Genomic DNA, 14463 nt, shown 5'->3' with positions numbered 1-14463 from the left:
GGGCTGGCGGGAGGCGGGCTGTCTCTGCCGCAGGGAGTGGATGAGCGTGGAGCGGATGGCTGAGGAAGCGGGCTGAGGAGAGGCGCCCGAGTTACACAGGTGAGGAGAAGCGAGCGAGTGCTGCTGCAGGGGCGCGGGAAGAGACCTGGCCGGGGCCTGAGGGAGAGCAGGGGAGGCTGAGGGCGGCCGTGGGTTTCCGCGCGAAGTTGGCCTGGGGCGAGCGGGGGGGGGGGACCCGCGACCTCGGAGCGAGCTGGCCGCCGGCTGAGGCGGTTCCGCTTTCTTCTGCCTGCCAGGAGCGGCGACGCCTTCTTTTAAAAGTGCCTCACCTTCAGCCCTGAAATACGGTGCTTATTTCTCCCACGCCGGCCACAAAGGCCCATGTTGCCGCTCTTTAGCACCCCGGCTATTACGCGGAGGGCAGGGCCACAAGCCCCTTCCCTCGAGGGGCTTGCAGTCTTCAGAAGGGGATGAAATCTGAGGGAAGCGGTTTTCCTTTTTTTTAAAAGCAGCAGCAGCAGCCGGACAAGGTCTGTTTTGCAAGGAGCAAAAACGCATACGGGAAGAACAGTGGCACGTCCCCTTTGCCATGCTGGTTACCCCCCCCCCCTCATAGAATCGTAGAGATTTCTTTGAAATACCTGGGGAGCTTTTAAAGTGGTAAGACGTTTACCCGCTTCTCCAGCAGCCCATCTTGAAATCTAGAGTGGCACACGCCAGTCACCACCTTTTTTGACTTAGCTTTGCCTAGAATCTAGGCCGGGGTTTACCAAATTTGGGTCTCCAGCTGTTTTTGGAATGCAGTTCCCATCATCCCTGACACGGGTCCTGCTTAGCTAGGGATGATGGGAGTTGTAGTCCCCAAACAGCTGGAGACCCAAGTTTGGGAAACCCTGATCTAGGCAATGCATGCTTAACTTTCTTAAGGAAGGTGCCCCCTCCTGCATATCTTAAAAGCACCATCAAAGCTGTGAGGCGAGATATGCCTTCCCTGCTTAGTTGGCAACCTCCTTCCCCACCAGGGGCTTTGTGTGCAGAGGAGCTCAGGCTGTCTCCGGTTAAAAGGGCTTGAAGAGCTCATGGACTGATGGTGTTATTGTAAATTAGCTTTATTTAAACAAACAAACAAACAAACGTTTGCAAAGCAGACCTCCCCTATTCTGTTTCTATAAAGATATGATCCCTGTTCACCCCACCCCATTTCATAATATTGTGGCAAGTTTCCCATGAACTATAGAATTCCTTCCTTGCATTAAGAAATGTACTGGTGGCACATGCATATGTGTAGATCAGCAGTATGGCTAATCAAACACTGGTTAATCCCAGCACATGCACACACCCACAAAACAGGCAAACAAGCCCTTGTACTCGCACAGCAAGACAGGGTCCCCTGTACATATCATTTAACAACATATATATATATATATATATATATATATATATATATATATATATATATATATGAGAATCTATAAAATTAAGTAGACCACCAGGGTATCAAAGAGATACTGAAAGCATTTCTTCTTCCTATCTCTTTTTTAGTCTTACTGGGACCCTTGGCAGATATAAAATACTGTGTCATAATTACTCATTTTTGCACTCTTTGAGACAGGACGTTAATTGAGGTCCATAGAGTCATAAGCCAGTAACTGTGTGCCTTCTGTTCCTAGAGGTTGGAACCTTTAGTCATGTAATAAATATCCCCAGAAATAGATAACATTTCATCTTCAACTCTCTGGAATCTGCTAGGATGAATTCTCTCATCAGAGTATAAGCCATATTGCTTTTTTAAAAATGTCCTCATGGTACAAAAGATTTGTTTCTTAAAGGTTCTGCTTGTGATGAGGAAGATCATACTGGTTAGTAATCTGTAGTCTTGGAAGTTGAGAACATCCAGTGTAATGCAGCTAGCTATATTAGTTGTAGGTATACAGGCAGACCATGGTTCCCAAACGCCTCCATTTTGGAACGTTTTGGCTCTCGAATGCCGAAAACCCGGAAGTAAGTGTTCTGGTTTTTCGGAAGCCGAATGTCCGACGTGGCCCCACTCCTGCAGCCACTCAGAAGCCGTGCCTCAGTTGTCAAACATTTCAGAAGCCGAATGGGCTTCTGGAACGGATTACGTTTGATAGACGGTGTATGACTGCACTAATTGGTGTAACATGTCTCTCTCTGTGTTATGCCTGTCATTGCTATTAAAATACCAGAGGGTCTTGGATTGATAGATGTGGGATTTCAGAAGGCAAATGCAGACACATCTTTTAGACCAGGCATCCCCAAACTGCGGCCTACTGTTTTGGCCTACAACTCCCATGATCCCTAGCTAACAGGACCAGTGGTCAGGGAAGATGGGAATTGTAGTCCAAAACATCTGGAGGGCCGAAGATTGAGGATGCCTGTTTTAGACTATCCCTGCACCCCACCCCTTAGCACAGCCTTGGGCCCCAGTTCTTAAACTACAGCTCCCATCATCCTTAACCACTGGTCATGCTGGCAAGGAATGATAGGAGTTGTAGTCCAACAACATACAGTCATACCTCATGTTGCGTCCACTTCAGGTTGCGAACACGGCAAACCCGGAAGTGTTTGCTTCCGGGTTTTGCCGTGCACGTGCAGAAGCGGTCTGCTCTGTCGCACTTTGCGCATGCACAGAAGCACTGCTCTGGTTGCGGACTTTTCGGAGTGTGAGTGGCACCCCGTAACAGATCGTGTCCTCAACCAGAGGTACCACTGTATATGGATCAAAGGTTGAGAGGCTGCCTTACCATCTCTTAGCAAAAACGAACTATGCTTTTTTGGGACAGTTCATTTCTCTCTATTTCATATCCATATGTGTCTTGCTGGTAGATTTACCCATTTGTCTACTGATCACTATTGCTCAATATTTACATAGTGCTATCAATGTTGTAGATAGTGGCAAGCCAATCAGAGTCTGCTGCGCTTACTGTGTTGCATCAAGTTACTTAAAATGGCTTCTATTTGTTTTGTCTTTATTATCCTTCCAAAATTTTGTACTACTGAATTTCTGATAGAAAATCCACACTCAATATTTGTGTGTGTGTTTTTAATATGATATTTGGAGTTCGTAAGATGGGAAAATAAAAGTAACATTGAAATGTATAAGTGAATATATTTTGTATACAGTACTGTGCTTTATTTTCTTTAAAAAATCATTGGCTTCACAAATGCATAGATAGGACCCAATTTTGGTACTATGACAAATGCATTTTCTTTTAATATACGGTATTTGAAAAATTTGTGACCATATAAGAGAAAATCCCCATTCAGGCTGTCATTACACATTTTTTTTATTTATTAAAATTTTATACTGCTCTATACCTGTAGGTCTCAGAGTGGTTCACAATACAATATAAAAAGCACAAAATACACAATAAAAATAATTAAAACAGTTAACAATACTAATGTATTCAAAATAATAAAAGAAGAAGTGTGCATGCACACAAAAGCTCATACCAATGACAAACTTAGTCGGTCTCTAAGGTGCTGCTGGAAGGAATTTTTTTATTTTGTTTCGACTACATCAGACCAACACGGCTACCTATCTATAATAAAAATATGTTCCCCAGCAAAAGCCTCTAAACAATACCCAGCCCACAAAAAAATCCAAAATAACATATAGCATTTAAAAACAAGTTATAAACAATTTAGCTGGCATAGGCTTATTTTATACCTGAAAGCTGCTATGTTAATATGTAGGAACAATTGATGTTGGCCAACACAGCTCTATGAATGGTATATACTCAGAAGGAAACCCTATTGAGTCTAATGGAACTTACTCTCAGATAAGTGTGTATGGGATGCAACCTTAGAGGCGTTATATGGGCAGAAGATGGTATTGGATCAGTTCCTCTGTAAAAGGAATGCTTTTGTGTGGAATTGTGTCACTGAGATTTTAGATTAGTTCTGATAGGAGGGATATCTTTATAAATGACCCAGGAGACGACCTGTGCCAGGAAATATGTTTGCTTGTAATGTTATAATTTAGAGAGCCTGAAGACTTGGTTGCACTAGTTCAGTTTTTAAAAACCCAACAATTTTGGTGAGCTCTACTTTCTGTTTTCCTTCCAGGTATTTAAGGATTGCTTGCTGTTGCCTTTGCCAAAATGACCAAATTAGGCTTCCTCCGCCTGTCTTATGAGAAACAAGACACTCTCCTCAAGCTCCTGATTCTGTCAATGGCAGCTGTGTTATGTAAGTTTGAGTTTTAAAAAATTAGTCAGGGATAACTATATGACTATAAGCATCATCTGCATCTGCTGGTTCATTTTGTATCTTATACCTTGAGGCTTATACCTAACACAATGCTAGATGCTTCTTTGATGGCTATAACAGTTTCAAACTATTAAGCTTCCACATAGCAAATGACCAACATTAAGAACATTTTACCTGTACAACTTTATTAAAATTCCTTCCTTTTGTGTTGCAGCTTTCTCTACTAGACTCTTCTCTGTATTAAGATTTGAGAGTGTCATTCATGAATTTGATCCGTAAGTATTCCTGTTGCCTCTTAGTAGTCTACTTTGCTCTGAGAGAGCAATTGTTCTGCTATGTACAGGTGTTGATTGTGGTGTTATCCAGAAGTATATTAGATAGCTTGTCCTTCTCTAATGACAGGGCTTCAAAAATATCTGAATTATAAGAGTTTTTATGCAGAAAATTTTAATAGGGTTAGCCTTGGTGAATTCAACAGAAGTAGTAGTATCAATTTTAGTAAGACCCATCTGGATTGAATAGGGAATTGATTTAAAAAAGTAAAGATGAAAGTATAGTAGAATGAATGTAACTTCTGAAGTTGTGAGACCAATGGCAATTCTGTTTTTCAATGAAACACTTAAATCAGTGGTTGCATGAACATGTTTATGGGAGATGGAACTTCTTTGCTTCAGATTTCCAGTATGATTTAGAGAAGCACTTTGGGTTGCAGTATGCCAAATGATATTTAAAAGTAATTTAGATGCTTTTAGTTGCTTGTTGTGAAAACTGGAGTGTTTATGTTTGGAAATCAGATCCCTACCAGACCCAAACTGGAAACATTTCTCATCAATCAGGCTGACACTGATTTATGTATTAAATGTAGCAGTGCTTTTCCATAAGAACCTTAAATGAAGGTTGAGACTGTAATGTGAGGAGCAGCAAATAGTATGTTGTATACGCAGCTGGAGAGGCACTCAGATTTCTGTTGTTACCACAGGTATTTTAACTACCGCACAACTCGCTTCCTGGCAGAAGAGGGTTTCTATAAATTCCACAACTGGTTTGATGACAGAGCATGGTATCCGCTGGGTCGAATCATTGGTGGGACTATCTATCCAGGTAAAATCATGATGTTCAGAACTTTGTCCTTTTTTTAAACTGTGGATGAAAAGTGCTAGAGAGAATGGGGAACACTTGCCATGCATCTTCCAGAATGGTTGTAGTGTTTTGTGAAACTTATTTACAGCAAATAAATATCCTGTTAGTATTGGAGAGGCTTTACTTGGCCTTTGGAGGTCAGGCATCACCCCTTGCTGGATGAGATTTGGCTCATATTTCCAAGTCCTGCATCTGCTCAGTCTGTTCTTTTGCATTTGGAAAATCTGTGATTTCTTGCCAATAGAACATATTTCCTTCCCTCTGTCTCAGGTTTAATGATCACATCAGCAGCGATTTACCATGTTCTGCACTTCTTCCACATTACAATTGACATACGAAATGTGTGTGTTTTCCTGGCCCCCCTTTTCTCCTCCTTCACCACCATAGTAACGTATCACCTCACCAAAGAACTCAAGGTAAAAACAAGGATGGGTCATGGTTGCAATGCTTCCTAGTGCTAGTTTCATTCATCACTGTAAAATATCTGAGGCTGGTATTATTAGTTTCTAATCGTTGCTTACACACAATTTATGAGGCAGTTAACATTGTGCATGTTCCCTTTAATTCATATAGATGATGCAATTGTAAGTTTGGATACGAAAATCTTCATTTTTTAAACAAGAAAATCCACATTCTACAAGTAGACCTCATTTGCAAACCTGAATTGTAATGCATACTTGCTAACTTGAAGCCTGTTAAAGTCAATACTGGGATTGATGAGGAAGAAGGAACTGGGAAGTCTTGTGTTACATACTGTGAAAGACAGTCTGGGCAATCAAAGTTCAATTTATTTATTTTTATTCTGTCTAGGATGCAGGGGCAGGTCTCTTGGCTGCAGCAATGATAGCTGTGGTACCTGGTTACATATCTCGTTCTGTCGCTGGATCCTATGACAATGAAGGTAAGATCAGTGTTTAAAGCACACTGCTTACTGGCATGTGGAGAGTGCATGATGGGGGTTTCTTCATGCGGGTGACTCCTATATCTTGTTTATTTCCAGGTATTGCTATATTCTGTATGCTTCTGACTTACTACATGTGGATCAAAGCAGTGAAAACAGGCTCCATTTATTGGGCAGCCATGTGTGCACTTGCCTATTTCTACATGGTAAGTGATTTTTCAATAATGCTTTGAATTTCTTGAACAGCAGTTGTTTCACCCATCAGATTAATCTTCCATCATCAGAGCTGGCTAGAGTGAGTGGAATTCAGCCTACCAAGCTGACTATGTTTGCAATCCTAGAGCCAGCATCACTGCAAGTTTGTGACGGGACTAGGTATTGGTAATAAGGAGTACTCAGCACTGCTACAGAAATATTGTTATTGCTGTATTTGTGGGAGGGGTGGTGGTGGTTGAATTGGTGGGTTGCTGCCATAACAGTCAAGGTGTCTGTGAGCCTTGAGATTCTCGTGTGTAAATTTTACTTCAGCCATGAATACTCAAGAAACCTTAAGCAATCATCTTCACCACATCCCTCCATTTGTGAGATTAGGCCCAGGCCCAACTTTTTCTCCCACTAGCTCAACAGGGGTATTGAGTAACTTTTTCATTTAGCAATTGAACAAGGCTTTTTTGTAAGAGTGTGCCTCTGTAGTATTGACTTCTACTTAGAAGTTTAAAATATTTTGCTTTGTGGAGTAAACAAACAATAGAATTTATAGATGTAAAATGCTGTGCCGCCTTTAATCTTTTTTTCAGGTTTCTTCATGGGGTGGTTATGTGTTTTTAATTAACCTCATTCCCCTTCATGTACTGGTGCTGATGCTAACTGGACGATTCTCCCATCGGATATATGTGGCTTACTGCACAGTATATTGCCTAGGAACCATCTTATCAATGCAGATATCTTTCGTTGGCTTCCAGGTGAGAAATCTAGGATACTGAAGAAAGTTGGTTGTGATTTTGTGCAAATCCATGGCTAGCAGAACCTTCCTTTCTTTATGATAGGGAAAACATAAGATCATCCACCGGGATCAGCCCTCAACTAGCATTTCTCATTTAATAGAGGAGCATTATTGCATTGGTTGCTTCTTGAGAAAATGCCATTCTTGCCATAAAACAACCACATTCTCTCTTTATTATACTCTCCACAGAAAAGCGTGGTCTTTCTGGGCTTTACCCAGATTGTTTAGCTCTGCCTCAGCCACATTAAGATAAATGTTATTGAACTGAAATAGAAAATTGGAGGGGGGAGACACTCATCAGACCTATATAAAGTAACAATAATAGAAACAGGGCTAGTAGGTAAATGTATTCTATGTTGGACTAATTGTCCATGTGTACAGCGATAATTCTTCGTGGCAAAGGAGTGGCTTACGTATGTGAGACTGTTGACCAGAGACAAATTATTTAGTTGTCACATAATGCAGCTTAACTGTGCATGTTTGTTCTTTCCTGCAGCCTGTCCTGTCTTCCGAACATATGGCTGCCTTGGGTGTATTTGGCCTGTGCCAGATTCATGCCTTTGTAGATTATTTGCGGAGCAAACTGAACCCTCAGCAGTTCGAGATTCTCTTCAGGAGTGTAATCTCCCTGGTTGGGTTTGTCCTTCTGTCAATAGGAGCTGTTCTGATGCTTACAGGTGCTGTGATGTTGATGCTACTAAATGCATGCTATTGCTATACTGTTATAGTAGGAACAATATTTTTCCTAATGAGTAGAGAATTTCCATGTTTTTGTCTGGAACCATTTTTCCCCATTAAATATTTTAATACTGTGTGCATACACACAGCTGAACTGTGTAAGCATTTGGGTTTGCCATGCTGGGAATAACAGTTTTTATTTAGATAACATTCTGAGTACCAATAACTGAATTATTAATATCCTTGTTATATGTTTAATTTGCTTAAGGAAAGGTGAAGATACCTGTTTTGATGTTTACCTGAAAACACTGAAAAACAAATATCACTAGGGGTCCATCAGGTTTTGTTTTACCTTTTAGAAAACTGAACTTTTAAATTTGAACTTTGGGGAAATTTAGGTATAGAATACGCATATTGGAAATGAGATATTGTGTAAACTTTTTGAGAGATATTAATTACTCTGTGAACTTGAACATGTACATTTGGATCTCTTAATCTCACACAGGAAAGATCTCCCCATGGACTGGCCGCTTCTATTCACTGCTGGATCCTTCCTATGCGAAGAACAATATTCCCATCATTGCTTCAGTCTCTGAGCATCAGCCTACCACATGGTCATCTTACTATTTTGATCTGCAACTCCTTGTTTTCATGTTCCCAGGTGAGTTTAGCATAGCTTTTTACTATGCTTTCATACCAACCACCTTCTGTAGAATAGCTGACTCTTGAGTTGGTGACTGCTAGTCTCTGACACCCTTCCACCATCTGGTGCCCTCCAGATATTTTAGGCAACCTCCATTATTCTTGACCATACAACTGCTAGGAGATGTAGCCCCAAACATTTTGAGGGCTCCAGGCTGGGAAAACCTCCCCTAATGCTAGTGTTAAACATTTTTAATAAGAATGCTCTATTTTGTATTCTCTGCATGCATAGATGTAACTCTTCTGGCAGCTGACTCATTTCTCTTTCTGTTACAGTTGGCCTGTATTACTGCTTTAGTAATCTGTCTGATGCCCGCATTTTTATCATCATGTATGGTGTGACCAGCATGTACTTCTCGGCTGTGATGGTGAGTATTGAGAGTTGACTTACCATGGGATGGCAATTTTTTTCATGGAATCTCCATTTCTGCTGTCCCTATGCTTCCACAGTTTTTATTTCATTTGCATAGTAGCCAAGCACTCAGTATGCTGCTGTCTTAACAGGTTCGTCTCATGCTTGTATTGGCCCCAGTTATGTGCATTCTGTCTGGCATTGGAGTCTCCCAAGTGTTGTCAACTTACATGAAAAATTTAGATATCAGCCGACCTGACAAGAAAACAAAAAAGCAACAGGATGCTACTTACCCCATCAAAAACGAAGTAAGTGGCTATGTGAGGTTACGTGCTTGTTAGATTTTTATCATACTTTTCTGGAAGATGCTAAAAATATGACTCAAAAGGAGAATGCCGGGTACTCCACTAAGATGTGCATGGGAAAGAAATATTGTGGGAATTGCACTTGAATAGTCTACAGATCACCTGCTATATATGGATAACAGTTTTTGTGTTGTAAGTAAGGTAGTTTCTGTATAACTACTGAGTGACTGTTTCACATTTTGATGGCTACTCTTGCTTTCCTAGGTTGCCAGTGGCATGATCCTGGTCATGGCTTTCTTCTTGATCACCTACACTTTCCATTCAACTTGGGTAACCAGTGAAGCCTACTCTTCTCCCTCCATAGTACTGTCAGCACGTGGTGGTGATGGCAGCAGAATAATCTTTGATGACTTCAGGGAAGCTTATTATTGGCTTCGTCACAATACACCAGAGGTATAAATCTCTACAGGGCTGGTCTCTGCACACACATTGAGTTTGTTTAAGGTGCCGTGGAGAGGTTGGAGGGCCTGCCCTAAAGGAGCAAGTATGATTCCTAATCTTTATGTTGGCTGAAGTGTCAGCTATTATAAACACTTTAAATATTTCATTCACAAAGATTTCCGAGGCAGCTAACAATACACAAAAAGAAAACCATTAGACAGCAGTATTTGAACAGATAAAATAATCTACAGATTCAGTAGGAGCATCATGGATCAGGTCCTACTGAGGAGTAAAGCGTTGCTTCTCCTAAAAATCACCAAGGAGGTACCCTGGCAAGTGAGTGGGAGTTGAGAACAAGGGTAGGGATCCTGAGTAGGGCCTCTGAAGATAATTTTGATGATCCATCAAGTTTATTTGGAAGCAGGTGGTTAGTTTACATTTTAGGGAATCTGCATATATTTTCTCCTTCAATCTGAAATATTTGTGGTGTCATGAATGTTCAGTTACTTCCTGATTTTGTATTTGTAATGTCATTATCTGAAAGGACTGTTGCGCAGTCTGTCTCTTTGGCTTACATTCTTGGCACTGGTACCTGTCTGAATGTGTGATGTCTCTAATTGTCTTGGATGAACTTCAAGGTGGGGAGGGAAAATGCTGTTGGCTACTGAATCTGTTGAATGTTGAACTTTCAGAATCTGTTGAAACTCCAGAATATTTTATAATTAATTTTTTTGGGGGGGCGGGGCGGCGGCACATATGCAGATACAGAGTATTAAAAAATTAAATTCTTCCTCATCTCCCAATAATTTAAAATACATATAATGAATTGGCATTGTACAATTCTTGTAGCTACTTTTAAAAAGCTTTTTTTGAAAATTACTAATGTAAAATGGCATGTGAAGAGTCTCCAAGCCCAAGCAGAATGGTTTCTAATTAAAACACTTCTACGTTAAAAATACTTTGTCAGCAAACGTATTAAATCTGTTCACAGTGGCAAATTCATCATTCTTCTGTTGTGCAAAAACCTGCTTCATATGGTCACATATGAATGTTTGAGAATACTGTCATTTCCATTCAACTGATATTCTTAGGATACTGACCCACAAAGAGAAATTTTTGTAGTCATTTTGTCCTTTCACTGCATCACAAATCAGCTCAAACTCATTTACTGCCTTTTAATTCACCACATTGATTGCTTTTTTCTGTTTCGAGCTCAGGATGCGAAAGTAATGTCCTGGTGGGATTATGGATATCAGATAACAGCCATGGCAAACCGAACAATTCTTGTGGATAACAACACTTGGAATAACACCCACATTTCTCGAGTTGGTCAGGTAGGTACAGTAGCTCTGTGAAATCCAGGGTTTTTTCCCCATTGCATTCCAGAGAAACTATGAAGGCATTTTGCAAGGATGGGCAAGGATCAAGGAGACAGGTGGTTGGGCAAGGATCAAGGAGACAGGTGGTTGGTTTCACTCGTCCAAGCAGCCTGCCCACATCCTCAGAGGTAACAGATTGGAATTGATTCCATGCAACTTGACTAGATAGGAGTCCAGCACTCTTCCGCCCCGGCCCTGCTCCCACGGTGGAGTCTATCTCTTCCTAAATCTGAGCGACTTTATATGCAAAAAAATTTGCAAAATCATTGCAGGAGATCATGTGGCCTGTACTGGGCCCCGATGGAGTAGGTGGTTCTGCTAAATTGTGAACCACCTGAAAGAGTCTCCTGCTGCTGTTTTCTGCAGATGCAGTAGAGGCGGTGAAGAAAGTCTTCTTCGCCATCGCTATCGCCACTTGGTAGGCTAGACATTGAGCGTGTCCGGTCAACTTCAGAATGAGTTATCCACCACCAGCGCTCTAGCAGTCTCAGTGATTGTTTCATTGCCCTCAGATCCGTGGAAAACCATGGGGCTGTCCAGGCTCCATGCAATCGGAGAGGGCGCTTCGGAGCCAAACAGTCAATAGCCCTGGTTAACTCCACATTCCAGCAGGCCACCAGGAAATCAGCTGAAAGGCCATCAACATGAGATAAAGCATCCCCTACCGCTCTCTGGAAACTATTTGGATTCAATAAGTGGCGGGGCAGACCATCCGAATCGGTCCCACCTCCCTGCAGAGGGGAAGGGTTGCGGACAAGTCCAGTTGCACCAGGAAGTGATCTGACCATGGCACTTGTTTAGTTTTGCATTTACTTAGTGTCAGATCACTAGCATCCATAGAGGTAAACACCAGGTCTAAGGCATGTCTGCGGCTATGAGTTGGGCCAGACTTATTCCGGGACAGCCCCATGGAGGCCATGCTTTCCGCAAAGTCCCAAGCTGCCCCTTGTAAGGTCGTGTCGGTGTGGATGTTAAAATCCCCTATGACAACCAAACTAGGTGTCTCCAGGAGAACATCCGCCACAAGCTGAAGCAGCTCGGGCAGGGAATCCTTGGTGCAGCGGGGAGGTCGGTATACCAAAAGGAATCCTGTACTGCCCCTATTGCCCAACTTCCAGAACAGGCATCCCCAAACTGCGGCCCTCCAGATGTTTTTGCCTACAACTCTCATGATCCCTAGCTAAGGGGACCAGTGGTCAGGGATGATGGGAATTGTAGTTCAAAACATCTGGAGGGCCGAAGTTTGGGAATGCCTGTTCCAGAACATGCACTCAGGACCTGGGTCTTCCTAAGAGGACGTCTGGTGCAAACTAATGACTTCCTAAAAATCACTGCAACCCCCCCCCCCTACCCACAAGGCCTGGGTTGCTGTGCGTAAGAGAATGAAGGAGTTGAGACTCTTTCTTTATGCATAGATAATAAAAGGCATGGTAACTGAGATGTGAATTTATAAGCTGCTTGTTTGTTTAATTTTCAGGCCATGGCATCCACAGAAGAGCGAGCTTACGAGATTATGAGGGAGCTGGATGTCAGTTATGTGCTGGTAATATTTGGAGGCCTCACAGGATATTCCTCGGATGGTAATCTCATACATGTATTGTGCAAATTTCCCATGAAAGGGCCTTTAATTGCTCTTTATTAAGGGGTTTTCTGCTCTGTTACATTGACAAAGTTGCTGCTTCTTCCTTAGATATCAATAAATTTCTGTGGATGGTGCGAATAGGAGGCAGCACAGACACTGGAAAGCACATAAAGGAGCATGATTACTACACACCAACAGGAGAGTTCCGTGTGGACAGAGAGGGCTCTCCTGTGCTGCTTAACTGCCTCATGTACAAGATGTGCTACTATCGCTTTGGCCAAGTCTATACAGAAGCCAGTAAGTCACTTTTATCTGGGCACTGCAAATGAGAACCAGAAATTTTGCCTAGGAGTTGTCTTTTTGGATGACCCCGGTCTTCTCTCTGACACGTAATTAGTGTTTATAGCGTAATAGATTGTGGCAGGGGAGGTTTTTTCTTTCAGTCACACATTGCATCCTGTTTAATTTGCTTCCTCTCACTCTCCTATTATTTAACAAGTCATTGGCTGTGAATTGATGGAAAGGGGGGGGGGAGTTGACGTTGAAGCATCTACATTTTTGCTAACACGAACAGATTTTTTTTCTTGCAGTGGTAAAACTAGAGTTAATAGGGAGAAGGGCACCAGGGAACTGACTGAAGCTACTTTTGTTAATTCGCTCTCCCACCTCACTTTTCCAGAGCGTCCTCCAGGTTATGACAGAGTGAGAAATGCTGAGATTGGCAACAAAGACTTTGAGCTTGATGTATTGGAAGAGGCATATACCACAGAACACTGGCTAGTCCGAATATACAAAGTAAGTAGTTGTGCTGTGTGTGGTGTCTGTCTGCTTCCAGACACTGAGTTTTCTTTCCTATATTTGAAAGTCATGGGAGGAATGTCGCATGGGCCCCATTTGCTTCTGGAATGGTATGTGTCTGGGCTGGTCAAGGTCTTAAACCATAGAAAGTAACTAACACTGTCTTGCTACAATATTTAGATCTATCATGAGCCACTACATCACAGTACAGTGGTACCTCGGGTTAAGAACTTAATTCGTTCTGGAGGTCCATTCTTAACCTGAAACTGTTCTTAACCTGAGGTACCACTTTAGCTAATGGGGCCTCCTGCTGCTGCCATGCCGCCGCCACGCGATTTCTGTTCTCATCCTGAAGCAAAGTTCTTAACCCGAGGTACTGTTTCTGGGTTAGCTGAGTCTGTAACCTGAAGCGTCTGTAACCCGAGGTACCACTGTACAAGTGAAGCAGAATGGTTGTTCTACTTTTTACCCAGACTGGATGGTGTTTGGGAACGGTTGGAGCAAGTTAAATTACTAGATTTCTCAGCAGCACTGAATAGCAAAAGCTATTCAGCTTTTGTGAATTGCTAGGTTAATTATCAGAGATTTCATTGAAGAATCCTCTGTTTTTACTGGTTAGAGACCTTTTCCCTAATAGAGCTAAACTGCAAAAAAAATTAAATATTAATTTTGCCTTAACAGGTAAAAGACTTGGATAATCGTGGATTGTCGAGAACGTAATTTGCCTTCAGATAAACCATAATGAGCACTGACCGAGCCATTGCCTGTGAAGCAGTTGGATTTTTTTTTATACTGTTTGTCAGTAAGGAATTGGGATTTAATTGCCCAAGAAATCCCGTCCTCATGTAATGAATCTGTATTAGATGGAATGATTTTTATAAATATGAACTGGCTACCAAATCAGAAACAGTAGCTTTATGATGGGATCATTAAAAGGGGTATGGAAAAA

General features: G+C 41.9%; 1 protein-coding gene across 1 annotated transcript; it reads left to right on the top strand.

Moving 5' to 3' along the window:
- On the top strand, positions 1–14463 carry STT3A (STT3 oligosaccharyltransferase complex catalytic subunit A). The gene is made up of 18 exons (XM_035139787.3): positions 1–99; positions 4090–4212; positions 4448–4508; positions 5213–5334; positions 5644–5789; positions 6184–6274; positions 6374–6480; positions 7072–7236; positions 7774–7954; positions 8461–8616; positions 8934–9025; positions 9162–9317; positions 9579–9767; positions 10973–11089; positions 12612–12714; positions 12825–13013; positions 13396–13511; positions 14196–14463. The coding sequence occupies exons 2-18, from the start codon at positions 4125–4127 to the stop codon at positions 14232–14234; spliced, it is 2118 nt and encodes a 705-aa protein (XP_034995678.1). The 5' UTR covers positions 1–99; positions 4090–4124; the 3' UTR covers positions 14235–14463.

The sequence above is a fragment of the Zootoca vivipara genome, chromosome 14 (assembly GCF_965207765.1).
Source record: "Zootoca vivipara chromosome 14, rZooViv2.hap1.1, whole genome shotgun sequence".
Classification (NCBI taxonomy): domain Eukaryota; kingdom Metazoa; phylum Chordata; class Lepidosauria; order Squamata; family Lacertidae; genus Zootoca; species Zootoca vivipara.
The sequence above is the reverse complement of the archived record's forward strand: the minus strand, read 5'-3'. Positions and strand labels throughout refer to the sequence as shown.

Coding starts and splice junctions, on each gene's coding strand:
- STT3A (XM_035139787.3), top strand. CDS start 4,125: ATGACCAAATTAGGCTTCCTCCGCCTGTCTTATGAGAAACAAGACACT. Junction 4,509..5,212: donor GTCATTCATGAATTTGATCC/GTAAGTATTCCT, acceptor TTGTTACCACAG/GTATTTTAACTACCGCACAA. Junction 9,026..9,161: donor TGTACTTCTCGGCTGTGATG/GTGAGTATTGAG, acceptor CTGTCTTAACAG/GTTCGTCTCATGCTTGTATT.